Source organism: Tenrec ecaudatus, chromosome 1 (genome assembly GCF_050624435.1).
Source record: "Tenrec ecaudatus isolate mTenEca1 chromosome 1, mTenEca1.hap1, whole genome shotgun sequence".
Lineage (NCBI taxonomy): Eukaryota > Metazoa > Chordata > Mammalia > Afrosoricida > Tenrecidae > Tenrec > Tenrec ecaudatus.
In genome coordinates this window covers 21,425,740-21,453,394 of record NC_134530.1, presented here as the reverse complement: position 1 = coordinate 21,453,394, position 27,655 = coordinate 21,425,740, and the positions used below count along the sequence as shown (strand labels likewise).

General features: G+C 60.3%; 1 protein-coding gene across 6 annotated transcripts; it reads left to right on the top strand.

Annotated features, from left to right (window-relative positions):
* The first annotated feature begins 1,220 nt into the window (after window positions 1-1,220).
* WIZ (WIZ zinc finger) lies at window positions 1,221-27,655 on the top strand. Of its 6 annotated transcripts, XM_075548458.1 has the most exons (13): window positions 1,672-2,019; window positions 2,980-3,244; window positions 8,596-8,668; window positions 10,924-13,094; window positions 14,635-14,958; window positions 19,011-19,181; window positions 19,982-20,485; window positions 21,392-21,787; window positions 22,314-22,862; window positions 24,072-24,587; window positions 24,753-25,172; window positions 25,623-25,818; window positions 26,582-27,655. In XM_075548458.1, the coding sequence occupies exons 2-13, from the start codon at window positions 3,040-3,042 to the stop codon at window positions 26,739-26,741; spliced, it is 5,685 nt and encodes a 1,894-aa protein (XP_075404573.1). In that variant the 5' UTR covers window positions 1,672-2,019; window positions 2,980-3,039; the 3' UTR covers window positions 26,742-27,655. The 6 variants fall into 6 exon arrangements, with proteins under 6 accessions (XP_075404553.1, XP_075404562.1, XP_075404573.1 ...); XM_075548438.1 differs by lacking the exons at window positions 1,672-2,019; window positions 8,596-8,668; window positions 10,924-13,094; window positions 19,011-19,181 and adding an exon at window positions 1,221-1,358; XM_075548440.1 differs by lacking the exons at window positions 8,596-8,668; window positions 10,924-13,094; window positions 19,011-19,181 and having other exon boundaries at window positions 1,868-2,019.

The following is a 27,655-nucleotide window of genomic DNA, read 5'->3' as shown; positions in this document are numbered from 1 at the left end:
TGGATCAGACATTTTTGGAGTAGTAAATGATTGCGGATGGATGAATGGGTAGATAAAGGAGATTGAAGAATGGGTGGATGGCAAACTCGTTGGTTTCATGGGAGTAGTTGATCAATGATGTGTGTGGATGAATAGGTGGGGAGATGGGTGGGCACGTAGATGTGTGGGTTGAACAGGTATTTGAATGGATTGATGTGTCTGGGTGTGGGAAGGTCGAGAGTTGGATGGCTGATTGGATCACATCTGGTTGAGTGGTAGATGAATGAGTAGACAAGGTGAGAGGTGGACTGTGTGGGTGTTTGGATGGATGACCAGGCAGTTTAGTTGGAGGAATGAATGAGTTGGATAGGGTTGGTTGATCAATGGTTTGTGTGGATGTCTGGGTGGGAAGATGAATGAACAAGTAAAGAGGACCTGTTGAGTAGGGGTGGGATCAATGGATGTGGAAGGGTGGAAGACTGGCTGGCTAACTGATTCAGATGCTAGTTGAATGGTGGATGGAGGAGTGGGTAGATTGAAGGTGCATGGGTAGGGTGAGTAGATGTTTGGATGGATAGTTGGAGAGATGAGTGATTCGTTGTTTGGCTGGGGTTAGTTAATTGAAAAGATGGCTGATGCAAGAGTAGAGAAATGGATGGGTAGCTGGACAAATGGATAGGGGTAGGTGAAGACACTAGAGTGCGTAGGTGCTGGTGATGGGCCTGGGGCTGGAATAGCAGAGGCTCTTAGCATTGACGCCTAAGGGCACTGAGGTGCTCAAGTTCAGCGTGGTTGAGAGGGATGAGAGGAAGGCTTGGAAACTAAGCATTGACTTGGTGGTCTTGATGACCTATGGATGACCCAAGGAAAGACTTCTCTATCATTTCCCCTCTTTCCTGGTCCTTTTGGTGGACCTAGCATTGGTAGAACCAGTGGGGTGATAGGGAGCCATCGGGGTGGGTGGGCAAGGGTATTGTCATTGGTAACAGAGCCCCTCCCTGGACGCTCAGGTCACCCGGGCCCTTTAAGGGTGACCCCGAAGGGCCACTCCCAATATGGCGGCGTGCCCGCTGTTCGCCCCCGCCCCCCGGGGCGGTGCAAGTGGGGGGAGGGGAGGAGAGAAGAGGGAGGGGGGGGGTCCCTAGACCTCCTCATCATGGCGGCGCGGCGGGGCTGTCGCGCTGAGGTCATGGCGGCGCGCCGGGGGGGCGGGGCAGCGGGGGGAGCAATTTAAAGGGACAATGTCCCCCGAGCAGTGGAGGCGGCGGCGGCTGCGGAGGCCGCGGCACCGGCACCGGGAGCGGCAGCGGCAGTAGCAGCCACGACGGCCGCGCTGAACAGCACGGCCCCGAGCCCCGGCCGGCGGCGCCGCCTCCCTGGTGAGGCCCGGCCGGGCCTGGGGAACCCGCGGGCGGGGCGGAGCCGGCACGGGGCTGGGAGGGGGAGGCCCGGGCCGGGCCGGGCCGGGCGGGACCCCCCCAGGGCGGGGGTGGGGCGGGGCCTGCAGGGGCGGGGCCTGGGTGGGGGCGGGGCCGTGCTGGTGGGGGAGGGGAGGGGGCTGAGGGCAGGTGTCTCCCTTCCCTCCCCGCCACCCCCTACCCCCCCCACCCCGGCGTGCCCCGCGGGGTCTCCAGCCCCGAGGTGCACGGGCGGAGGGCGCATCCCTGGGGCCCTGGACCCCTGAGGGGAGCATCGGCGCTGCGCAGCCCCCACCCCGCGAGCCCTGAAGAGGGACGTCCAGGCTGAACCCCCTGCCCAGCGCTGCCAAAGTGCCCTGAAGTTGTGGTCCCGCCCATTCCCCATGGGCAGTGCCCACCCAGTGGGCACCCGCAGGTGCTTCCTCCCAGGCTGGGCAGGGACCCCCTCCAGGACTTCCAGCCCATGGACAGGCCCCCTGGGAGTCCCCAGGCCCTGAGGGCAGCGCCTACAGCCAGGCCCGGAGCCCCGGCCCCGCCCCGGTTGCCTGGGCCCGGCCTCCTCACTCTCTCCCTGGGGAGGGCGCCTCATTCCTGCCCTTCACTTTCTGCCGTTACCTTGAAGGTATTTATAGCAGAAGAGGACAGTTGCCCTCCGCACCCCACCCCCATCCTCCCTGGGGTCCTAATTTCTGGACCAGGGGCCCCACTGTTGCCCCCTTAGACTAGAGCAATCTGGGGAGGTGGGATGGAGGACCACAGGCTGGGTGTGCATGAGGGGTGATGTTGGGGAGAAGCGAAGATCTTCGTGCTGGGGTCATTTGAGGCTGCATGTGGGGGTGAAGGGGTTAATGCGGAAGACCCTCCGGTGTGAGGGGGGAAGGTTGGAGTGTGGGAAAGTACAGGCATAATTGGTGTGGGAAACTGAGGCGGGGTGTGGGTGTGTGGGAAGTGCAGGGGCTGTGATGGGGACCTGGAGACAGTGTGCAGAGCTGGTGTGTGGCCGTGGCTGAAATGGGTGCTGGGGCCGGGAGGCGTGGAGCACAATGGGGACAGTGCAGCTGTGTAGTGGATGGAGGGAGGCCCGCCGGCTGGATGAGTGTAGGGTGTGTGGCTGTGCCAACGTGGTCGGTGGAGCCAGTGTGGCATCTGTGTTGAGAGTTTTTGATGGAAGGGCAAGGTGAGCTGAGGTTGGGGAAATCCCGATTATCTCTGTATGCCGGGGCCCTCTGAGACATTGATTGAACTTAACCCGGGCTGGGTGGGGTCCCTGCACAAAGTGCTTTGTGATTGGCCGCTGACCTAAAAATTGGTGGTTCAAGCCCACGCAGCGCCTCCATGGGAGGAAGGCTTGGCTTTCATAAAGAAAACCCTGCGGAGGTCAGTACCATTCTGTGAACACATGGGGTCGCCAGGAATTGGAACCCACTTGACAGCGATGTTTGGTTTGGGTTTTTTGAGGGGCAGGGGTACTGGAAGGTAAGCGGAGGAGCAAGACTGAGTTAGGGGACTTTGAGGGAGGGGAAACTGAGGAGGCAAAGACCTCTTTGCTTCCTCCCCTAAGCACTTCTTTCTCTGCCCTCAGGCCCACAATGCCCTACTGAGCCAGCCTGGATATTGAGGGAGAGCCGTGCAGAGAGCATCCATGGATGGGGCCCTGGTGGGGGGCCTGGCTGCCCCAGACCGTCCCCGAGGCCCTGAGAGACTGCCTGGTCCAGCACCAAGAGAGGACATCGAAGGTGGAGCTGAGGCCGCCGAGGGGGAGGGGGGCATCTTCCGATCCACCCATTACCTGCCTGTCACCAAGGAGGATCCCCAAGACATTCTGGATGGCAGAGGTGGCATTTCTGGTAAGAGGAGGGGGCCCTGTCGCCCCAAGAGAGCATCCCACTCCAAATTTCCCAGGTCCAGAGGGCACCAGCCCAGTAGGGGCCAAGTTGGGATGCTGACTCAGCCTGGGTCCCCAGCCTTCTCCTTACACACTCTGGATAACTCCCATTTACAATGTAAACATGGTAGGTCTCATTTTACCCCACAGGCCAAGGCCTTCCAGGGGGCTAGGCGCTGGCACTTGACTTCAAATGTGCTTGGCTCCCTCTTCTGAGCATACCAATTGGATGCAGGTGCCTTGCTCAGTGCCCCGAGCTCCTTGCCCCTAAGGTATCCCCCAGGTGGGAGCATCCACCACACTCAGCAAAACATCCCCATCAGTCTGTGGCAGCTCCCTAGCGTTCTGCTGCATGCCCTCCCTCACCTTTGGGAGGAGCCCTGCTCCTAAGCCCTAGCACTGCTTTTGACCAAAGCAGCATGTGCCCTCTAGTGGCTGAGGAGAGACTGGACAGTTCAGGGATGCTGGCCGCCCCCTTGTGCCTCAGTTTACCCAGCAAAGGGGGCACCCATTGCTGACCATCCTTACCTCCAAGAGTCACTTCTCATTACGTAGCAAGCCCTTACTGTGTGCCAGGTTTTTTTCTAAGTGCTGGGGCGACAGCAGTGAACACAAGAGACAAAGTCTCTGTCTGCCCTGGGAGGTGGGGTGGGGATGCAGCTGGCACTCTCATGAAGGAAAGGGACAAGCAATTAAACAAATTCAGGGAATGAGGGATGCAGTGGAGGAATTACACAGCGGGGTGTGATCATGCTCAGGGCCAGGGTGGGCCTTTCTGGGTGGTGGCATTTGGGTGGAGGGTAGTGAGAACAGCAGGTGCAAAGGCCCTGTGGCAGGGAGGAGCTTGATCTATCTGTGGACCAGGAAGGAATCTGGTGTGCCTGGGGGAATGGTCTCGGGAGTACAGGCTGATACTTTGGGGGGGGGGGGAGGAGAAGGAGTCTGGAACCACACCCTTCCCTCCTGTCTCCTTGGCCTGCCCCCACCCCCACTCCTGGCACCATCTTTCCAAGGACTTCCTACATGCCAACAGTTGACCATCTCAGCTTATGCTTTTTCTTACAAGCTGTGTGGGCTAGCTTCCATTATTATTACCCCCGTGGTAGAGATGGGGAAACTGAGGCCTGAGCAGTCTAGTTCCTGAGGGTCACAGATACAGGCAGTAACTGAATCAAAATGTGCACCCGGGCAGACAGCCTGGCCAAGAGCACTCGCGTCCTCTGCCATGCTGGGACCTTTGACCTGCCCCCTCACACCCTCAGCCCCCTCCAGGATTACATGTATACACAACTTCTCGGGCGGGTGTTGGGCACTGACCAAGGATATATGTTCCAAAGTCATGAAACCCACTGCCTGGGGGTAGAAGTCACATGTGTCACCAAGTGGATGACCCGGTCATTGGACCTGTTATAGGGGAAGTGCAAGGCACCAAGGTGGCCTGACTTAGCCAGTGTAGAATGCTGGGGTCCTGGAGGAAGAGGAAGATGAAGGGGAAGCCCAGTGATCCAGGCAAATAAGGGGGTGGGGGTCATGCACAGGCTTTGTGGTGACCCCTGAGTGCAGAGGGTCAGCCCAACACCCAAGTCTCAGCACTCTGGGGATCTGGGCCAGTGCGACTTCTAGCACGGGTGAGACCCAGGTGAGGCAGGTTATTACAGGTCACACGGTGCTCAGGGCAGGGTGGGGTTGGGTCCTGAGGTCCTCTCTCAGCCTGGTTTCACGGAATTGAACATTTCTTCTCCATCTGGTATGCGGCCAGGTGTGCCCTCACCTTATCCTGGGAAAACAGTGGGCAGCCTGACGGTGTGCCTGGTTTACAGCCTGAGGATGGGGGACTGAGGGGGCATGGCAAGGAGCGCAGGGCCAAGGCCGGTGTCTCTCCAGCTAACTTCTTGGACCCAGCATCATCCCCGGTGGCTTGTGACATTTATAAATAGGAGTAGCCTCTAGGTTTCCTACTGTACCCCAAGGCTGGACCTCCTTCATCCCCACCACCCCTTCAGAGCCCCACCCAAGACAATGCTGGAGCAACCACCTCCAAACAGCCCCTCCTGGGCCTGGAGGCATCATCGCTTCCTCTCTGGTCCTCTCTGGTGGCTGTCGACCTTCCGCCAACAGTTCATCCTTGTGTCTTTCTGGTTGGCTTCCAGGTTGCACGAAAGGGTGCTGAGGTATGCCTGATGCTAGGCTGGAGCCAGGGACTGGTGCAGAATGGTGCTTCATGTCTGCCCTCATGGGGCTTTCAGGGGGATAAAACCCAATTGTCGGGGAGGGCAGGTGGGGGGCTCCAGCTTCTACCCTAGAGCACTCCCACTCTCCCTGGCTCACTGGGCCAAGCATTTACTGTGACCACCTTGCTGGCAGGTGCCTTAGTCCCACTACTGCCAACTGTTCCCACTGTTGTCCTTCATCCCCCTGGAGTCGGCCCCCGGCCTGTGGAGACCCCAGGCACAAAGGAAGGCAACAGTGCTGACCTTGCACCATCCTCAGGAGCAATTGCAGATCTGACGGCTGGGATCCATAGGATTTTCCCTGGCTGGTGTCGGAAGTCCAACGCCAGGCCTTTCTTCGTAATCTGTCTTAGTCTGGAAGCTCTACTGAAACCTGTCCAGTGTCCTAGCAACAGGACAGTGAGGGCAGGGTGGCTGCAGGTGAGGGCCATTGACCGTGAGCTGAACTGGGGTCTTTCTCCTGGGAGGTGAGAATCCGACCACTGACCCATCACTGCCCATTCCCACTGTGAAGAGGGGGAGACTCTTTGGGTCACTCCTGGACTTGGAATTTGGATCGGTCTGGCCCCAAAGTCTAGATTATTGGCCACACCACAGAGCTGCTCATGGACACCCCTGGAGAATGTGCTTCCATTTTCAAATCCTCTTGGGGACCCCCAAATGGCAAGAACCAGTGAACCACCCTCTGCGAGACCCCTCCCCCTGAGGGCCGTGGTCCAGGCACCTCGTGTGACCCGTTGGATCCCCAGAAGTGGTGGAGGCCTCTGGGTGAGACCCCATCCCCACAGCCCTGCGCGCATGGCCTGCTTCCTCCAAAAAGCCATCACCACTAAAAATAGGAGCCTCTCTGGAGCTGCTCAAAGAGGCCAACCCAGCCCGTGGCTCTCGGAATTCTTAGACACCGACGACAAATCGCCAAATCTGGGACGCTCGGCATCTCGACAACATGAGGGGTCCCCAAATCCCTGAAGCAGGGCACCCAGGCCCTCCTCCCATGCCGCACAGGCTTTGTGGCTCAGTCTTACTCTCCTGAGAAGTCACCTCTCTGTCCTGCATAGCCTCGAGGGAGGCCCGGTCCTGGGTCTCCCCCTGGCTGGTTGTGCAAACCCACCCAAACCAGTTGCTGTCAGGTCCTCCCCAAACCAGGCCTGCCCGGTCGGGTGTGTGCAGAGAACTGCGCTCCAGGGGCAGGTGGCTAGCTCTTCCTCTCGAAGCCCCTCTGGGTGGGTTTGAACTGCCAACCTTTCTGTTAGTAATTGCGTGTTAACCATCCAGACCACCCTCCGCCCATCCCCCACCTCACACCATTCGCAACCCAACATGAACCTGTAAACCCAAGTAGATCCCTGGCCTGACTCAGTCCTACATCCCTTCCCTCCCCCCATCCATCTCACCATTAGTCTAGTCTAATCTCAACTAGGAATCATTCTGCCCCTCAGAGACACTTGGCCATGTTCAGGGACATATGTGATTGTCACAAACAGACGGGACCACGGATGCTGCTCAACCCCCGACAGTGCCACAGATTATTGTTAGTGGCCATCGAGTTGACTGCCACTCCTAGTGAGTCCCCCCCCGGGGTGACTCAGTCCCACCCGGGTGACTGAATAGATTTGTGGTTCCTAGGGGTTCCAAGGCTGGGACTTTCAGAAATGGGTCAGCCAGCCCTGTCTTCTGAGGCAACCCTGGGCAGGTTCGAACTGCCGGCCTTTTGGCTAATGGGTGAGTGGTCCCTGATGGTATCACGCAGGGACTCCAGTGGTCAGTATCCCTGCCATCGAATGTATGCTGACTCACAGCCACCCTGCAGAACAGAGTAGAACTGTGAGTTCCCAAGACTGGAGCTCTTCACAGGAGTAGAAAGCCCTGTCTTTCTCCCGCAGAGCTGCTGGTGGTGTCCGACTGCTGCCCTTGGCGTTGGTGGCCCAGCGTGTAAGTCAGTACACTACCAGGGCTCCTGAGTGCTCAGGATAGCCCCCTTAAAGAATGGTCTAGCCTCAGATGCCCACAATGCTGAGGTATAGACACCTTGCTCTGGTCACTGCAAGTCCCTGTTGCCCCTGCTATCAACCTCACCTTCTAGAAAAGCCAGGCAAGAGCCGCTGTCCTCAGGGGCTCTGCATAAAGACCCCATCTTTTCTGCAAAAAGAACTCCCCTTGAAGTCCTGGCTTCTGACAGTCAGCTCTCAGTTTCCTGGGAAAGGAATGCCCGGCCGCCCTGGTGGTCTTCCTGGGCAATCCTCAAGCTGAACCCCCTCGCGCCCCCCCAATGTGTTCACCTTGGCACAGGTAGTGGCTTTGCTCTCACTTGTGCTTGCCCACGTGGCAGGCAGGCTGCAGGCAGGACTCCTGGGGTCCCTCCAGGCTGGGCTCCACACATGGATAATGGAGAGTTGGCTCTATCTGTGAGGGTCCCAGGAGAAGACTGGAGTCCAGGGGTTCAGGAGGCAGTGAGGGGCCCTGGTAGGTCCACATTGATTCTCTAGCAAATATCAACTGGCCACGGCTCTATAGTAGACAGGGAAGACCACGCCCCCTTCCACACTAGCTGGGGAGATGTGCCACCAGCCCTCCCCTGCAGTCAGCTGGGCAGTTTCCAGGGCTGTGAAGGGAGAAAGGAGGCAGGTAAGAGAAAGAAAGTCGTGGGGGACACACTCGACTGGTGGCCAGAGGAGATGGCTTTTAAAAGGGCCCTTGGTGCAACAAGTAAGAGGGGGGAGGGGGCGGGATGCTGCTCCAGGCAGAAGGAACTCTCGTAGGCTTGAGCCATCCAAATTGCAATGTATTGTAGGAATAATGAGAGGCCAGGTGCCTTGTTACCAGGGCTTGCTGATGGGGGGAGGGGTGGGGGTTTGAAGGCAGCCAGCCTCTGAGGACCCCCCACCCAAGAAAGCAAAGGGGACTCCTTCAAGGAAACCCTTTGCCAAGCTCAGGGAAGCAGTTGTCAGAGGTCTCTTAGAGAGAGGGGCTGGGAGCCAGCGGAGCCCTCCCAAGGCACCCAGCAAGGCTCCGGGGCTGGGGTGCAAAGGGCCCCCAGCCAGGGCGCCCCCAGCCCCCTCAGGGTCTCCCCTCTCTGTTGCAGACGGGCAGCCCCATTCCGGCCTCAGCGAAGCCCTCCCCCGTGCCACCTCCACCACCCGTCGGATCAGCAGCTGGTGAGTGCCACGCTGGCCCTGACACAGGGAGGGCAGGGAGGCCAGGGGGGCATACCCAGGCCCCAGAAAGCCCCCTCCCAGGGATCCAGAGGGATCAGCAGGCCAGGCAGGAGTAGGCAGCCCGGAGCATGTGCTGGGGGGTGGGGGGCACAGGATGCGGCGGGGAGCACAGACAGTCAACTCTCATTATCTCTGTCGGGGGTGGGGGCTGGGGGCAGGGAGAAGGGTCAGAGCCTGGAGGTTTGACCCTTGGAGTCCTGTCTCTGTTAGGAGACCCTTAGAACAACACTAGCTCTCTCTGAGCCTCAGTTTCCTCGTCTGTAAAATGGACTTGATAAGATACTGGCTGAGGACAGCAGCTACTCATGAACTTGCTCTGCAGGTCTGCGGTTGTTCACAATAGTCGTTATCAGGATTGGCGATGGCAATCCGTCATGGAAACGGACCCTGGGGGAAACATGGGGTTTGCACCCCACCACGAACCAGCCCCCTGGTGCCCCGGAGGAAAGGCCTGGGCAGTCGGATTTGGTAAAGCTGGCTGCTGGAAGTCGTTGGTGCCGAGTCAGCTCCCACTCACGTCTGCTCCGTGTGTACAGAGTAGAACTATGCCTTGGAGTTTTCAAAGCTGTGACCTCTGGGATCTAGATCACCAGGATTTACTTCTGAGCTACCTCTGGGGGCAGTGGGGCGGGGCAGGGAGTTGAAGCGCCAACCTTTTGGCCACTAGCCCAGTGTTTCAGTATTTGCCCCCACCCAGGCCGTGAAAACCCTACAAAGCCGTCCTGCCTTGGAGCGCAGTGGGGTCACCCTGCATCGGAACCCACTCAAGGGCAGGGGGCTTAGCCACAGGGCCTTTGCCTTACGCTCGCCTCAGCCCTGCAGAGAGGAAGCTTCCTGCTCTCCCGTGTCAACAGATGGGCCTGGGTGAGGAGACCTTGTGATCTCTATTCTGTGAACAAGAAAAGAAATCCCGGTTGCCACTGACCCGCCAGTCATAGTGACCCCATCTGTCTCCAAGTAGAATGGTGCTCCAGGGGTTTTCTAATGACAGCTCTTTTGGCAGGAGACCGCCAGGCCTTTCTTCCGAGGTGCCTTTGGATGGACTTGAAGCTCTAGCCTTTGGGTGAGCAGATGAGCTCATCCGCTGCTCAAATCACCCAGGGTCTCCCGACCTGTAACAAGGGAGCAACCAGCCCCCTGTCGTGGAGGCAGGCCCCTGACCACGTTGGTCCTGAGCTCACTGCAAGGCAAGGCATGAGTCTCAGCATTTCCTTGGCATAAAGTGGCATCCCTCAGTCTGGGCCTTGAGGGGTGGAGGTCCCATTGAAGAGGGAGTGAAATCCAGTTCAAGGGCATGGATTTTTCCAGTGTGACTTCAAATAAGCACCTGCCCCACATGACGATGTCTTTGACCATGAGGGTGGGCATGCTCCTTCAATGCTGTGTGAAGATGTGGAGGTTCCAGGTTCTCGGGAACTGTGCCCATTTTTAGGATTGGAAAACTGAGGCCCGTAGAGGTTGCCTTGCCTCACCCTGGAGGCCATCAGCCAAGCGGGACCCTCAACCCCTCCTGGCTGTGTCCTCCAGGCAGGGGAGATGTGAGAAAGGGCTCGCCCCTCATCCCACTCTGTTGCAAAGTGGGACGGCGACCAACTTGGCTGTGTGATTTGGGGTGGGGAGAGGGGAGTGCCATGAAATTAACTCGGTCACGCCAGTTTGGTGAGGACTTGGGATCATGCAGGGAGGAAATGAGAGTTGACTGTGCCACCAGACTGGGGGACACTCCTTGGAGGTGGACCTATCGCTAGGCGAACCCTCCCTGAATGACGCAAGAGAGCTGGGTGCTATAGAGAAGCACCCCGAGAGCTGAAACTGGCCTTTGATCCAAGGGCTCGGAAAGGGTCAACATGCCCCCCACCACCACCTACCACCTGACACTGTTAGTGGGCGACCCCATGTGTGTGCAGAGTAGAACTAACTTACGGGCGGCTTCATGCTGTGACCTTTCAGAAGCAGATCACCAGGCTCTTCTGCAGAGGTGCAGAACGCTTGCCAGTAGTCAAGCGTTTAGCTATGTGCACCACCCAGCCCTCCCTCCAGCACCCCTAGAAAATCCTCTGGGGCAGTTCTACTCTGTAACACGTGAGGCCCCCGTTCCTCAACACTGCCCTTGAGTACCTGGGGGGCCCCCCCGCTGCCCAAAGTAGGGACACTAGGCTTGTGGCTAACCTGTCCCCGTTGGCACTTCCTTGCAGCTGCTGGGATGGAGGCAGCCTGGACTTCCGGTCAGGCTCCCCCCCACCCCACCTCCTGGGCCCCTTCCCTGGCCCCCACGACAGCCGGGGGCCCTGGGAGCACCCGTTGGTCCAGGAGGCCAGAGAGGGCAGCCCCTCCAGGCGGAAGTTCGAGGACTCGGTCATTGTGAGGACTGTGCAGCCCCATGCCGAGTTCGAGGGCTCTAGAAGGCCCTGGCACTGCCACCAGGGGGGCCCCAAACTGGCAGCAAAGGGATCCTGTGGCCGGCCCAGCCTCCACTGGCTGGAGGAGGAGGAGGAGGAGGAGGAGGAGGAGCAGGAGGAGGAGGAGGAGCAGGGCTCTCGCCAGGATTCAGGGCTACACCTCCACCCCTTCCAGAGGGTCCTCGTGCCAGAGGACGCCCACCCCCGGGCGATGGCCATGGCAGTCACCCAAGGGGGGCTGGTGGACCCCGAGGCGCTGGCCCCACCATCGGAATGGAGCTTACCAAGGGCAGCCCTGGAAGTGGCCACACAGACCTGGACGGTGAACTCAGAGGCATCCGTGGAGCGACTCCCGCCGCTGCTGCCCCCTGTGCAGACGGGGCCCTACCTGTGCGAGTTGCTGGAGGAGGTGGCCGAGGGGCTGGCCAGCCCGGATGAGGATGAGGATGAGGAGCTGGCTGTGTTCCCTTGCATCGAGTGCAGCATCTACTTCCGGCAGAAAGAGCACCTCCTGGAGCACATGAGCCAGCACCGCCGCACCCCAGGCCAGGAGCCCCCAGCTGAGCTGGCCCCACTGGCCTGCAGCGAGTGTGGCTGGCCCTTCTCGGACCTCGGCAGCTTGGAGCAGCACCGCCGGCTACACCAGGCCTCCCGGGAGAAGATCATTGAGGAGATCCAGAAGCTGAAGCAGGTGCCGGAGGACGAGGGCCGGCAGGCCCGGCTGCAGTGCCCCAAATGTGTCTTCGGCACCAGCTCCTCCCAGGCTTTTACACAGCACACCAAGCTGCATGTGCGCCAGGAGCCCCGAGGCCCCGCAGCTGCAGAGCCCTTGGGCAGCGGCGAGGGCAGCAGCGGGGCTGGCAGCCCAGGCCCAGAAGCTCCCAGCCTCGCCTTCCAGCCCTACGCATCCTCCCCGGGCCTCAGCGCCGGCAGCTTCTGTGGCTTCCCGGCACCCAGCGAAAGCCTGATCGGGGAGCACACTGGGATGGTGCACGCCCATCCCCACTGGGAGGATGGAGAGGCTTTTGAGGAGGACCCCGCCGGCCAGCCAGGCACAAGCCAGGACACATACGCCCACTTCCCCGAGGCCACGGAAGACTACTTTGGCAAAGCTGAGCCACGTTTGGCCTCTCCATGGCGGGCGAGCCCTGCTGGGTACGACTCCAGCCTAGCCTTTGGGCCCGCCTGCCAGCAGCTAGGCATGCAGGATTTCCCACGGCCAAAGCCACCCCTGTATGGTGCCTTCCAGAGGCCACTCGCAAAGCCAGCCTATTCCTCCCCACTAGTGTTGGCTCCTTACTCCGGGCAGCTGAGTAGAAACAAGAGCTCTGCCCACCTGCTCCACCCGCAGGAGCTGGAGGGTGCTGTGGGCTGTGAGCTCGCAGGCCAGCTGGGGGACCAGACACACTCCTGGAGTGGAGAGGAAGATGATGGGGCCCTGGCCCCCGAAATGGACTTTATCCCCGAAAATGGAGTCTTTCCAGCACCCGCTGTCACCCCCATCCCACAGCCAGCCCTGGAGCTCAAGCACACCTTCCAAATGGCCCTGGGGGCAGCAGAGGGCTCCGCGGCCCAGCAACGGCAGCTCCGTCAGATGGTCCCCGTGGTGCAAATGGCAAAGCTGGGGCCACAGGTCATAGAGGCGGCCAGGGCACCCACCAGGCTGCAGGTCGAGGAGCCCCGGCTGGGGAGTGCCCATCCTCTGGACTTCCTGCTGCTGGATGCACCGCTGGACGGCCCGCTGGGGCTGGACACGCTCCTAGACGGGGACCCGGCAGCCCTGAAGCATGAGGAACGGAGGTGCCCCTACTGCCCCGACCGCTTCCACAACGGCATCGGATTGGCCAACCACGTCCGGGGCCACTTGAACCGCGTGGGCGTCAGCTATAACGTGCGGCACTTCATCTCGGCCGAAGAGGTCAAGGCCATTGAGCGCAGGTTCTCCTTCCAGAAGAAGAAGAAAAAAGGTAGGGAGGCATCCGTGCAGCACCCACCTCCCTCCAAGATCCCCGGAGCACACCCACCAACCCTTAGCACCAACACAAAAAGCAGAAAAGCAAATCACCCCAAACGCCCCTAAAACCTGTTGGCTACTCAGTAGATTCTGATTCACATCACCCTGTGTGTGGCACAGTAGGGCTATGCTCCAAGGACCACTTTCTCACCAGGGGGTCGCCAGGCCTTTCTCCCGAGGCACCTCTGGGGAGAGTCCAGCCTCCAACTCTTAGTAGCTGGGTACTTACTGTTTGCACCCCCCAGGGACTCCACACCCAGCCACCTCTGACTCCTGGTGACCCCACGCGTGTAGCCATAGAACTGTGCTCCAGAGGGTCTCCAAAGGCCAGCTTTCCGGAAGTAGACTGCCAGGTCTTTCTTCCGAGGCACCTGGTGGGGGGGGTGGGACTCGAAACTGCCGACCTTTCGGTTAGCAGCTGATTGCATTAACCGTTTGCGCCACCCAGGGACTCCAAGCAGGGTGAAGTCGGGACCTCCCTCCAGGAAGACCTGGGGGCCACGGCAAAGGCCCCCCTGTCGGTGGATGTATGGGGACGCCCCAGTGCCCTGGTCACATCAGCAGCTGGAGAAGGGATTCTGGGCAGAGGAGTCAGCCTCAGGCAGGGAATTTTACTTATTCTTTGTCACCTCTGTTCTGGGCACTTGGGGACATGGCAACGAGCAGGAAAAAGTAGGCCCCCACCCTGGAGTCATGGGGGATCTGGGGTGGTGGGGGGACTTCAGAACCTTCCTGATGCCCAGGTTCCCAGGAGCCAAGGTTCTGGTTCCAGAGACGTCTGATGCTGGCAGACATGGTGCCCCTTTGAGGCTGGGCTGACCCAGTGTTTGAGTGAAGAAGTGAGTGAGTGATGCTGAGCATGGCGGGGAAGCAGAGGGCAGTGCCAGGAAACCAGGCAGCTACAGTCGAACATCAGCGATGAGGGGTGCACAGAGGTTTGGGGAAGCCCAGAGTAGACCCCAGTTCAGCCTGGGCGGTGGGCAAAAGGGGTAGAAGAAAGTTCCAGAACACCCATTTGGTGCATCCAACCCCTATTTCCAGTACAGCACTGTGGTCCTCGGTACTGCCAGTTACCATCAAGGCAGCTCCAACTTTCGGAGGTGGCTGTGTGGACCAGAGTAGGCCTGCTCCATAGGGTCTTTCAGAAGCAAATAACCAGGCCTTTCTTCCAAGGTGCCTATGGTTCGCAGCCGAGCACTTAACCGTCTTTGCCATCTAGTCTGCATGGAAGCTGTGCTCCAGCTGTCAGAGGGCACCCATCTCAGACTCACGCACAGGGTACAAATTTACAGGCAGAGAGTGTTTCTAAGGGAGCAGTCCAGGCAGGAGGGCTGTCTGGAGGAGGAATATAAATAGCAAAAGAGGGAGGAAGGCAGTCCAGGGGGGCTGTGTGATCTGCAGGGGTGGATGGCCTTGCAAACCCGACTAGAACTGCAGAGCCCCACCCCCTGCCCCCCTCCATCCAGGCTACTGTGTCCTCTCTCCCTTCGCAGTGGCGAACTTCGACCCGGGCACCTTCAGCCTGATGCGCTGTGAATTCTGTGGTGCTGGCTTCGACACGAGGGCCGGCCTCTCCAGCCACGCCCGGGCCCACTTACGGGACTTTGGCATCACCAACTGGGAGGTCACCGTCTCACCCATCAACATCCTGCAAGAGCTGTTGGCCACCTCGGCCACAGAGCAGCCTCCCAGCCCCCTGGGCCGAGAGCCCGGGGGGCCACCCAGCGCCTTCCTCCCCTCCCGCCGGCCCCGCTTACCTCTCACCATACCCTTCCCACCCACCTGGGCTGAGGACCCTGGACCAGTCTACGGAGAAGGTAAGGGGAGGAAACTGGCAGGGTGGGATCTGGGAGGGCCGAGGGGGTGTTCTGTAGGAGATGGGGGTGGGGAGGCGAGGGGCACCACTCCACATTTCTGGAGGTGCTGTGAGCTGCTTTACAAGTCACACAGTTCTCACTACTACCCTGCTTCATTATTTTTATTTGGTTTCTGTTTTATTCAGGGCTGGGCTGCCACCCACCCACCGCCCCCATCCCTCCCTCTTCCTGATAGTGATCCCAGCAGATGCTTCCTGAGAGCTGGCCCTGAGCACTCAACCAACACAAAACTAACACATCCTTAGGGGACCCCCTGGACAGCGGGGTCATATCATGAGCTCCATCTTGCAAATAAGGAAACTGAGGCCCAGCAGGTTTAACTGACGTGCCTAAAGTTGCACAAGGGCTGGTCGTTTGAACACAGTCAGGGTTTGAACCCATGCCGCCTGGGCTTTAGAATCCTTGCTCTTAAGGCCATCTTGTACCTCAGGTGGGAAAAAAAACAACAACAAAAACATCCAGTCCATCTGACTTATGGCCACCTGCGTGTGTCCGGCTAGACGCGTGCCTTGTGGGTTCCTCAGGGTGGGGGCAGCTTGCCTGGCTGGATTCTGGTTGGGATGGGGCTGCTGGGTACCACTGTGCTTTTTGGTGGTCAGCTCGAGCGCTTAACCATCTGCGCCACCCAGGGACTCCCATGTGTAGAGCAGGGCTGCCCATGAGAATGATCCGAGATGATGAAGATGCTCTGTGTGCTGCCCTGGATGGTCACCGACAACCACCTAGGAGAGCAGAGAACTGACTTGCCCACTCGGCCAATACCAGGCTCATGGCTCCCCTGTTGGCCAGCGCCGATCCAGCTCCCAGATTCTAGATTTTTTTTTTAAGGGTTCCTAAATGTAGCACGAATAACCCCTTCTGCTAGTCAAGCGGTGTTCGATAGTGGAGTGTTGACCTGTGTCCTTTCACCGATGCCTCAGAATGACTGTAGGAGGGAAGGATTGTGTTCGTCGTTGTACAGAGAGGGAAACAGGGATTTCCTTATACGTTACATGGCCACGTAGCAGCTGGGCTAGACTTCTAAAAAGCACGGTGTTGGGTGCTTTCTTGAGTGGCTGAGACGTTGGAAAATCCCATTGTACTGTTGGGTGGAGGCGTCTTAGACTGGCACCACTGAGGAAGGGGACAAGGTAAAGGGCCCAGTCTAGTAAAGCCTCACTTTGTGGGTGCCTTTACTGAGCTCTGAGGGAGGTGGTGGGCTTTGTGGCTCGTCACCGTGGAGTGGGCTCCAGCCCGTGGCAACCCCAGGTGTGCAGAGTAGTGCAACATTGGAGCGCAAGGGTCGGCAAACCACGGCTCGCGAGCCACATGCGGATTTTGGGGGGTACATACACTCAATTCTGAAGTAAAATCCAAAAACAATTTTAAGGATGTTATTCAAAGAATGGTGATTTTGTTTGTAAAAATGTATTTATGGCTCTCGGCTAATTTTTAAGTACTTGCAAGGGACAGTGAGGGCTCTTCCATCTCAAGTTTTCCAACCCCCTGCTCCAGAGGGTTGTCAAGGCCTTGACTGGTCAGTCACAGAGCACAGGGCCTGGCTTCTGAGGTGCCTCTGGGTGGGGTGGACCAGCCAACTTTTCGGTTTTAGTCTGGCACTTAACCATTTATACCACCCAGCAACTCCGTGTGGGCTGGGATGCATGCGAATGCTGGGGGCCTGGCTGGGGCGCCCCCTCTTATATTTTTCCTACCTGCTGCTTTCTGGATGTTGTACTCTGGCCCATCTGCAAGCATCTCACCCCCAAAAGGTACTTGGGATCTGCAAATGGGAGGGTGGGGCTCTCAGAGCCCACCTCCACCTTTGACAAGAAGGAAATCGAGGCCATGTCTTGGGGACCGGCAGGGGGAGGGACATGGCCTCAGGGATCTCGCCTCTGCTAAAAGTTGCTATCTGGATGCTCGGCTCACAAGCCTGCCTGACTTTGCAATGTCTTTCGGGGTTGGCACCGTCCTGGTCATGTTGTCAGTGAACGCTGGTGAGGGCGCACAAAGGTGCTGCGCATGTTATCTGGCAGGTCTGGGAGTCCCCAAATCCTCAGAAACCTACCTGAAGGGTGTGCAGCAGAGGTCAAATGATGGTCTCACCACCTGTCAAGGCACTGGGAGTGGGCCTGCCAGGGAATGGGGGAGCTGGTTTGGTGCTGGGATGGGTGGGTGGTGGGGGACTTGAAACGAACTGCCAGCTTTAAAAGGGTCCCCAGGGCTGGGCAGCGCCGTCAAGAGGCAGTCGGGTCCCAGCCTGATGTGGGGAGGGCTCTCATGAATGGCGGGGAGGGGGGGTTGGAGTAGCCCCACTGGCCCGTAGGGCTCTAAGGATCTGGGTGCTGTCCCAAGGGGTGCGTGAGGCGAGAAGAGTGCTATCTTGGCCTTAGGATGTCGGGAGGGGAGTCCTGCCCAGTCCAGGCCTGGCCGTTCTGGGGTCCGCAAGTCCAGAGGGCGTCGGGAGGGCCGGGTCCAGGGTTCCGCTCGAGGCGCTCGGCGCTCGGCCGGCCGACCTGGACGCGCCCCTCGGGGCGGGGCGCGGCGGAGCGGGTTCGGCTTTGGCGGCGCGCGGCGCTCGGCTGCTCCCGCCTGGGGCGGCCGGCCCGCGTGCGCCGGTGCCAAGATGGCCGCCTCCACCGCCCAGTGCCGAGTGACAAAAGCGGACACCAAGGCGGTGGCCGGGCCGCGCGCGGGGCCCGTCCGAGAGCGCGCGCCCGCGGGGGCGTCCCCGCCCGGACCCCCGAGCCCGGGCCCCGCCGCGCCCCCGGCGCCGCCGCCGCCGCTGCCGCCGCCGCCCCTGCCCCCGCCGCCGCCGCCCCCGCCGCCGCCGCCGCCGCGGGACGGGCCCAAGGCCGAGCCGGGACCCGGGCCAGCGCCCCCGCCCGCGCCCGCGCCCGGTAAGAGCCCGCGCCGGGGAGGACGGGGAGGAAAAACCCGCGGGCCGCCGAGCCGGGCCGCCGCCGCCGCCGCCGCTCCGCCTCCGGGATCCCCACTGCGCCCGCCCTGCAGCCTGGGCCTACCGTGGCCGCTCGCCGGGCGCGAGCCTCGGAAACCTTCCCCCCGCCGCCCTGAGAACCCGCGTCCGCCTTGACAGACGCCCTTCCTTTCTTTGGCGCCCCGGGGGCGGCCCCGCCACGGCCCTCTGCCCCTTCGCCTGCAGAAACTCACTTTCACCCCGGCCCCGCTGCCATCCCGGCCCCATCTGACAGACGCGCCCAGCCCTTGGGGAGACTCTGTCCACGTCCTCGCGGGCCCTCCAGCCTGGTCGCTTCTTGCTCCATCCTCTAGCGCTTGAACTGAGGAGGGGACCGGCCTGGGCCCCTATCCTATTGTATCCATCGTCGGCCTAGCTGACACACAGCCCTTTTATCTGATCTTGGGGCTCCCCGGGCCTCCCAGCCCCCGCTCTTGAAAAGGGTAGACCGTGAAAGCCCACCCTTGACCCTTTCCCCCTCTCACCTCTCACCCCTGAAACTCCCCGAGCTGGCAGTGGTCTAGAAACGCGCACAAACTTTTGTGAGTCCCGTTCTACCTGTCCCCAAACCCATTCCCACTGGTCCAGGCTCTCCATTCTCACCTTACCTACCCCTGCCGAGGACGCGGGACCACCCCCCACCCCAGCAGTTTCTGCAGACACCGCACCTGCCACCCGTCGCAGAAGGTCGTCCCTCTTGTCTTTTGCGTCTCATCTTTGCGTCCGATCTGGTCTAACGTTGCTGTCCTGACTGTCCCCACCTCCACCCCCAAGACTGACAGACGCCCCCAGTCCCCTGCTAAGGTCTTACCTGAGACCTGCCTCTTCTGCCCTGGTCACCTCCCAGGGGTGGACACTATGTCTGCTGTGAATGGGTGGTCTGAGTGTCCCTGCCTCATGTTGGTACATGGGGTGATGAGTGGAACCCCTGCTTTCTTTGGGGGGGGGTCAAAGATGAGTATGAAGGGCCCCATTCTCAGCCCTTTTGGACTCCAGGTTGGCCTGGGCTGAGCCCATCTCCCCAACCCCATAGGCCTGGGTTCTGAAGAGAACGCAATGGTGGCCATGGACCTGGGCTCCCCCTTGCTCCCCAAGAAGAGCCTGCCTGTCCCTGGGCCCCTGGAGCAGGTTGCCAGTCGGCTGAGCAGCAAAGTGGCTGCAGAGGTCGCCCACGGCAGCAAACAGGAGCTGCCGGACCTCAAGGGTGAGTGGCCCAGGCAGCAGGTGGGATAGGGGTACTGGTCACACACTGGGGGGGTAGGATCCAGGCACTAGCATGGGCCTTAAGGTGGCCCCACTTTCTCTCGGGCTCCCTATGGCCGCTCATGGAGGGCACTGAAAAGCAGTGGCTGTGGTGGTCATGAACGCGGCTCCCACTCAGGCGCGGTCACTTGCCAGCTCTGTGTTCTCCCCATGCATTTTGTGTGGGCGTCCTGAAGGCCCTGATCTATCCTCTGATGGTCTCCATTACATAGTGACGGTCACTGTGCTGCAAGAGACCAATCCCAGGCATAGGAGGCGAATAAGCAGGCTGGACTGCAGCCTGCTTCAAGGTCATTAAAGTGAGGGGGCAGCGGCACAGATAGAGGTGAGGGCTCTGCAGGAGAGGACTTGGACCACAGGGACCGGTGTCCCTGGCCTACCACTGGGCACAGGCCAAGCCACCTGAGAGCTGTTGGGTCAAAGTTTGCATGAAACCTGTTACCAGGACCCCCACTTACATGGGAGATCTGAGAGGAGTCCCTCCCAACAAGACACAGGGGCCTCCCTCCTGCAGGGCACGCTTGGTTCCATCTCTTCCCCTCTCTGAGACTCAGTTTCCTTGTTTGCAAACTGGACAGGCCACTTCCTCTGCAGTAGGGTAGTTGAATGTATTAAAGGAGCTTGACAGTAGTAAGAGGCACTTAGGGTCCCTGGATTGCATGGGGCTGGGGTATGGCTGTGGGTGCACTGGGCCCAGGTGGCCTCACAGTCTGCCCTCCGGGCCTACGTCTTGCCCTGCAGCCCAGAGCCTGACCACCTGCGAGGTGTGTGGTGCTTGCTTCGAGACCCGTAAGGGCCTGTCAAGCCACGCACGCTCCCACCTGCGGCAGCTGGGTGTGGCAGAGTCAGAGAGCAGCGGTGCCCCCATTGACCTCCTGTACGAGCTCGTCAAGCAGAAGGGTCTGCCCGACTCACCCCTCGGGCTGCCCCCAGGCCTGACCAAGAAGTCCAGCTCGCCGAAGGAGGTCATCACTGGGGCCCCTCGGCCCGGCCTGCTCGCCCTGGCCAAGCCACTGGATGCCCCTGCCGTCAACAAGGCCATCAAATCACCACCTGGCTTCTTGTCCAAGGGCCTGTCCCACCCTCCCAGCTCCCCACTCCTCAAGAAGACACCACTGGCCCTGGCGGGCTCCCCAGCCCCGAAGAACCCTGAGGACAAGAGCCCCCATCTGTCCCTGAGCCCCCGGCCGGCCTCCCCAAAGGCACAGTGGCCCCAGTCGGAGGACGAGGGGCCCCTAAACCTCAGTGAGTGTGGGTTCCGGCCCCGGGGGGGCTCGGGGTGGGACAACAGGGAATGCAGTGCTTGCATCCCGGGTCAGCCAGGCCAGTAGGATCGTCAGGGTGGCTGACCCTCCCTGTAGGCCACCTACAAAGGACTCTGTCCCCCACCTTCCTTGTTGCTCCTGCCCTAGGACCTGGCGCTAGCTGCTGAGCCTGCCAGGGCATGCATCCTCACCACCTAGGGACAGCTCTGCTGTCCCCGGGGCTTAGGTAGGGAAGGGAACGAGGGGCTGCACCTCGGGTCCTGTAGGCACACAGCTGTGTCTGAAGATGGCCTGGTTTCCTGGCCATCCCATTCTGGAAGCAGGTGTTTCCAGCTGTGTTTGGGCTGGTGCTGCCCCTGTGGGCTCAGCAAGCAGGGCTCAGGTAGAAATTCTCTGAGCACAGTGGACGGGCTGATGAGGGTGTTTCTTAGAATGATGAGTCTCCCACACATAGAGGGGTCATTGGAGTTGGGGTGTCCCTAGGGCCCAGCCTCCTCCCCAGTGGGGTGGTGTATTGTCCCCTCAAGCTCTGCCTCCCTGTCTGCTGAGATTCCAGGAGCTGGACTTTGGCCAGGTGTGCTTTTGGCTGTGGTATATAGCCAGGTGGTACCCCTGCCATTGCCCCACATAGCTGCCATCACCAGGACCCTTGGGGTACCACTGCCTCTCTGGCCCAATCCCTAAGCGTGCCATCTGCCCCCCTGTATCCAGAGGTTAGGCTAGGTAAGGACCAGGCCTTCCAAAGCCTTGTCCCTGTGTGGCAAAAGTGATGGACCTCCCCATCCCCGACTGCTTGGCCGGCAAGCGTCGCCGCAGCCCTCCGTCCTCCAAACCCAGGGCCGGCCGAGGTGGCGGCCGTGAACCCCCCTGTGTTTTGTCTCCGCAGCTTTAGATAGTGACGGGGGCCGAGAGCTGGACTGCCAGCTGTGCGGTGCCTGGTTTGAGACCCGCAAGGGCCTGTCCAGCCACGCCCGCGCCCACCTGCGCCACCTGGGCGTCAGCGACCCGGACGCCAAGGGATCCCCCATAGACGTGCTCCACGGGCTCATCAGGAGGGACGGCGTCCACCTCCGCCTCCCACCAGGGCGCGGCGCCATGGCCCACCCTGGGCGGCCTCCCACCTCCGCGGCCCTCTCATTGCTCCCCCCCCCACCGCCGGCCAAGAGGGCCAAGCTGAAGGCCATGGGTGCGGCCGGCCCCTGGGGGAAGCAGGACTTCTCGGCCGCCGCCACTGCTGGCATTTTCTGGGCCTCTGATGTGGAGCCGGCTCCTCTCAACCTCTGTAGGTTCTCGCTTCAGCTGCACCCCCTCCCTGCGGGCCCTGGAGCCCCTCCCGGGGGGTCATGGCCCCCTCCTGGCAGCGGCAGGGAAGAAACGGGGGCCCTGGGCAGTGGCCCAGCGCTGCCCAGAGATCTTGTTTGCAGTGGGCTGCTGGGCCCTGGCTCTTGGCCTTTGATCTCTGTGACCTTGACCCTCCCTGAGAATGAAGGCCAAGGGGCGGGTCTTGCCCTTTGGTGTGGAATATGCCCACGGGCGCCCCCCAGCCTAGAGGCCACTTTGCGCCTCCTTCCCTCCTGTCCTTGCTGACACACGTCCGCAGAGCTGTGGAGTCTTGGTGCCACCCCAACCCTGCTCCTCAGCCCCTCGCTTGCATCTTCCCTCCACCACCACCACCCCACGCGTAGGCAAGCTACCGCCGCCACCCACACCCAACCGACCGGGATGTTCTGCAGGTGGCGGCACTGCCGTCCCCAGCTGCCTGCCCCTGTGTTGACTTGTCCCTCTCTCCTCCCCTCCTCCCACTGCAGCCTCAGGCCCCGAGCCCACCCGTGACATCCGCTGCGAGTTCTGCGGCGAGTTCTTCGAGAACCGCAAGGGCCTGTCGAGCCACGCGCGCTCCCACCTGCGGCAGATGGGCGTGACCGAGTGGTATGTCAACGGCTCGCCCATCGACACGCTGCGGGAGATCCTCAAGAGACAACAGGCCCACTCCCGACCTGGCGGACCCCCAAACCCGCCAGGACCCAGCCATAAGTCCCTGGCCAAGATGATGGGCGGTCCAGGGAGCTCACTGGAAGCCCGGGGCCATGCCGATCTGCACCTGTCATCCCTGGCCAAGAAGTTGCCGCCACCACCAGGCAGCCCCCTGGGCCACTCACCAGCTGGCTCCCCACCCCCCACTGCCCGGAAGATGTTTTCAGGCCTGGCCACTGGCTCCCTAACCAAGAAGCTGAAGCCTGAACAGATGCGGGTGGAGATCAAGCGGGAGATGCTGCCGGGGGCCCTTCACGGGGAGCCGCACCCGTCTGAGGGGCCCTGGGTGGCATCTCGGGAAGATCTGACCCCCCTGAACCTGTGTAAGTGACCCTGGGGCAGGGCAGAGACCACAGCAGAGGGGTTTCCTCTTTCTCCTGTTGAGTACCTTGAGCAGAGGCATCCAGAGGTAAAATGGAATGGGAGCGACGTGAGCCAAAGGATGAGGGTGACTCCATTCCTGGGACTTCCTCCGGGGGCTGAAATTGTATAGCGGTGGCCCTGGTAGTAGCTGCCAGCCAGAATCCGAGACAGAAGGACGGCAGGGATCGATTAGTGATGTCTGCTGTGGGTAGGCTCTAGTCTTTTTCGTTTTTTCAATATTGGTCATTGAGGCCTGAGCTGGTTCAGTACTGCACTCGACCACTACCCCAAAGGGTAGAGCTTTGAGTTTATCCGGAGGTGTGTCAGAAGAAAGGCTTGGCAATCTGCTTCCAGAAAGGTCACAGCTTGGACATCTCTGTGGCGCACAGTTCCCCTCAGTCATGCGTCACACATGGGGTTACCCTGAGGCAGGACGGACTCGGTACTAACTTTCTTTTCTCCTTTTGTTTTTTTTCCCTGTATTTAAATGAGTATTTGAAACTTGGAGTCTGGCTCTCGGTGGCCTTGGGCAGCCTTCTTTGTTCAGAGGGGAAGGTCAGCAGAGTGCCAACCACATAGGACTTCTTGAGGCTCGAGTGAGGCCAGGCCCGTTGGTGCACCTTAGGCAGTGCTTGTGATGCCACCTTGGCTCGTTTCTCACTTGGAGTCACTGCGCTGGAGCACCCAAGGGTGCCACCCACCAGTGCTGCTTCTGTGTCACCTGCCTCAGGCAGCTGTTGCCCCCGGAAAACCTCCCAACAGCACCAGAAAGTGGGAGTTTCTCCGTTTTCCAGAGGATGAAACAGGAAGCGAATACCTGGGCCCAGGGGAGAGTTCCTGGGGCTTAGAGAGGGGGCACTGAGGCTCAGAAAGGAGACAGTCATACCCGGGGGGTGGGGGTGGGCGGGTGTGAGGATCATCTTGCCATAGGGTGACGAAACGTCACTCACACTAGGCGGTTTTCCCTCAGTTCCCTTCATGGAGTCCTAGGGAGGCAGTAAGCGCAAGCAGCAGGCCTGGGGGTGGGCAGGCCACTGGGGTGCGCAGTCAGTAAGTGAGCCCTTTGGGTCTGGAGCTATTGGGTCAAGTTCAGAGGCTTCCTTCCCGCAGCTGCTGCCTCCCTTCTCCCCACTACCCCCATCCCCCCACCCCACCCGGACCCTCTGCAGCGTCCCGGGCCGAGCCGACACGTGACATCCGCTGCGAGTTCTGCGGCGAGTTCTTCGAGAACCGCAAGGGCCTGTCGAGCCACGCGCGCTCCCACCTGCGGCAGATGGGCGTGACCGAGTGGTCAGTCAATGGCTCGCCCATTGACACCCTGCGGGAGATCCTCAAGAAGAAGTCCAAGCCGTGCCTCATCAAGAAGGAACCCCCGGCAGGCGACCTGGCCCCAGCTCTGGCTGAGGAGGGACCCCCTGGGTCCCTGCAAGGCCCCCTGCCACTGGCACCCCTGGTGGGCCGGCCTGGCAAACCAGGAGTGGGGCCTGCTCATATTCCCCGCGAGCTCAGCCTGACGCCCATCACAGGAGCCAAGCCTTCAGCCGCTAGCTACCTGGGGGCTGTGGCAGCCAAGCGGCTACTTCAGGAGGACCGCCTCCTCCCTGCGGAGGTCAAGGCCAAGACCTACATCCAGACCGAACTGCCCTTCAAGACCAAGACCCTCCATGAGAAGACTTCCCACTCCTGTAAGCGCTGGGTGGGAAGGGCCACGCCGGGCACACACTGGCCCCAGGCTGTGGCCCAGTGGGGAGGCCCCAGGCAAGGCGGGATTGGCCCCTGGCCTGTGGTCAGGTGTCGGGGTTCTCAGGGCTCCTCTGGGCTGTGGCTCAGTAGCACCCCTTCACCTGCAGCCACCGAGGCCTGCTGCGAGCTGTGTGGTCTCTATTTCGAAAACCGCAAGGCCCTGGCCAGCCACGCACGGGCGCACCTGAGGCAGTTCGGCGTGACTGAGTGGTGCGTCAATGGCTCGCCCATCGAGACACTGAGCGAGTGGATCAAACACCGGCCCCAGAAGGTGGGCGCCTACCGCAGCTACATTCAGGGCGGCCGCCCCTTCACCAAGAAGTTCCGCAGCGCAGGCCATGGCCGCGACAGCGACAAAAGGCTGGCCCTCGGGCTAGCGCCCGGCGGTTTGGCCATGGTTGGCCGAAGCACTGGGGGCGAGCTGGGCCTGGAAGCCGGCCGGGCAGCTGATGGTGTGGAACGGCCTCTGGCAGCCAGCCCACCAGGCCTGGTGAAGGCTGAGGAGCACCAGCGGCAAAACATCAACAGTGAGTGCCCCAGGGCAGCAGAGCGGTCTCAGCACCCAGTCTCCCCTCCCTTTGTCTGTGTCATTGATCAAATACCCCTGCACTCAAGCACCTTGCCTTTGAGTCAGTTCCAGCTCTTTGCAGTCCCATAGGGAACTGCCCTTCTAGGCTTCTGGGACTTTTAAGTCTTTATGGAAGTAGACAGCCTCATCTTTCTCTCAAGAAGTGGCTGGTAGGTCCAAACCGCCAACCCTGTGGTTTGTAGCTCAGTGGAAGTGCACTACACTCACTGCCAGGGCTCCTACATCCTGATTAGTGTCCTCATTTCATTTAATCTGTCACCACTCACCTGGCAGTCATTTCCTGTCCATCCTGCAGGATCCTGCCCATCACCCACTGTCTGACTGACAAACCCCACCAGTGTCTGTCCCCTGACCCTGGGCTCATCTCCTGCCCTCATTCCCCACTCAGAATTTGAACGCAGACAAGCCCGACCCCCGGACACAGCTTCAGCCCGGGGTGGTGACGAGGCTGGTGATCTACAGCAGAAGTTGGAGGAGGCTCGGCAGCCCCCACCCCGGGTCCGCCCAGTGCCCTCTCTGGTGCCCCGGCCCCCCCAGACCTCACTTGTCAAGTTTGTTGGCAACATCTACACCCTCAAGTGCAGGTACATGGGCCCCATGGAGGAAGGGAGACCACCGGTGGGGGCCAAGCTGCCCAGAACCTCTGGACAGCACCAAGTCTCAGCCATTGCCTGTGGCTGGGCCCAGGCAAAGCTGAGGCTTCAGGCTGATACCCTAAGGTTTGTGGCTGGTGAGTCCTGGGTTCAAGTCCCAGCTGTGATATTTGCCAGCATACAACCTAGGACAAGAATTTACCTGGCCATGCCTCACTTATCCAATCCGAGAAATAGGCCATGGACCGACTGACCTAATCTTTTGTGAAGGTTGAATGATTTTAATATCTGTATGGCTGTCAGAATGGGCCCTCAGCTTGATGTCAAGAGGGCCAGGGGGAAGAGTCTGGATGAGTGAACGTCTGAGTCTGCAGAGGTGGTGGGTGTTAGTTCCTTCTCCAGTTCTAGGGCCCCTTGACCAAAGGGGACTTCCCTTTTCCCACCCACCTGAGGTCACATACCTGCTTTAGAAGGGGTGCTTGGGAGGCCAAATGTACTTGGGAGAACCAGCAGAGTGCCCTGAGCAGAGACAGGGCCCTCCAGGAGACCCATGAGAGTTACAGGTGGCTATCTAGTGGGAATATTTGGCTTCCGGGCTCCTTCCTCTCAGCTCTTATGCTCGCTCTGTCCGCACAGCGTAGTAGCAGCTGTGCCTGGTCCCAGGGCTTGCCTAGGGTGCTCCAGACATGGAGGGCTATGCTTCTGCCTCTCCTGATGGCAGGGGCCCCTCCTCCCTCTCTGTTCCATCCCACAGGTTCTGTGAGGTGGAATTCCAAGGCCCCCTCTCCATCCAGGAGGAGTGGGTGCGGCACTTGCAGCGGCACATCCTAGAGATGAATTTCTCCAAAGCAGACCCCCCGCCCGAGGAGCCTCAGGCCCCACAGGCACAGACAGAGGCAGCAGAGGCGCCCTAACACAGAAGCATTCCAGACTCCCTCTCTTGCCACATCTGTGTCCTCCTCCTCCTCCTCTTTGTCCTCCTCTTTCTCTTCCTTCTTTTCCGTTTCCAAAGGAGCAAGCCAAAACCTCAAACCGGCACCCCCCAGGGGCCGGGCACACTACAGCTGGGGCTCCGGCAGCCAACTAGCTGCCCATTCCCCAGCCTGAGGACTCTGGGGCCGCAGGGTGTCTTCTGGGTGCCCAGCAGCCAGGCAAGGCTGTGGCTGCCAGGGTAGCCATTTGCAAAGACCCCAAAGACCCCTGATCTGGTTCCCACGCACCCTGTGACTCTCTTCTCACATGCACATAGATACAGACACAGACTTATACTCAAGCCCGGGATCTGCCCCAGCCCCCCAGTTCCCGCGGCAAGCAGCCCTGTCATGCCATGGTGCTTGCTCAGGGGAAGCCATGCTCCCTCAGCTGGCCCCACACACACACGCCCACCCCCAGGGATCAGTAGGCCCCCACTGAGCCCACAATGCCACGGAAACCCTCATTGGCCTACCCCCTCCCCATAAGGCCTTCCCAGCTGGGAAGAGCCCAGAGCTAACAGCTGTGTCCTGCCATCTCCAGGCCCACCCCCACCCCCATCCAGAGCGTCAGGCCCCCCTGGGTGGTGGGGGGTGAGACTCCTCCCCTATGCCCAGTCCCCCCTTCTTACCTTTTCACTGTTGCTTTCTATGTATAGCTCCCTAGACCTTTCACTTTTTTAAAAAGGCGTTTTGTGTAGAAAATAAGGAACGTTGATCTTTTTATTTTGCAATCCTGGGCCAGGTAAACACCAGGAAGGCAGATTGACCTTTTAACTTTTTCCAGTGGCCACCTTTTGGTTATTGATGTACCTAGAAGTCTGTAAATTAGATTAAATTTCTCTTCTGGAAACACA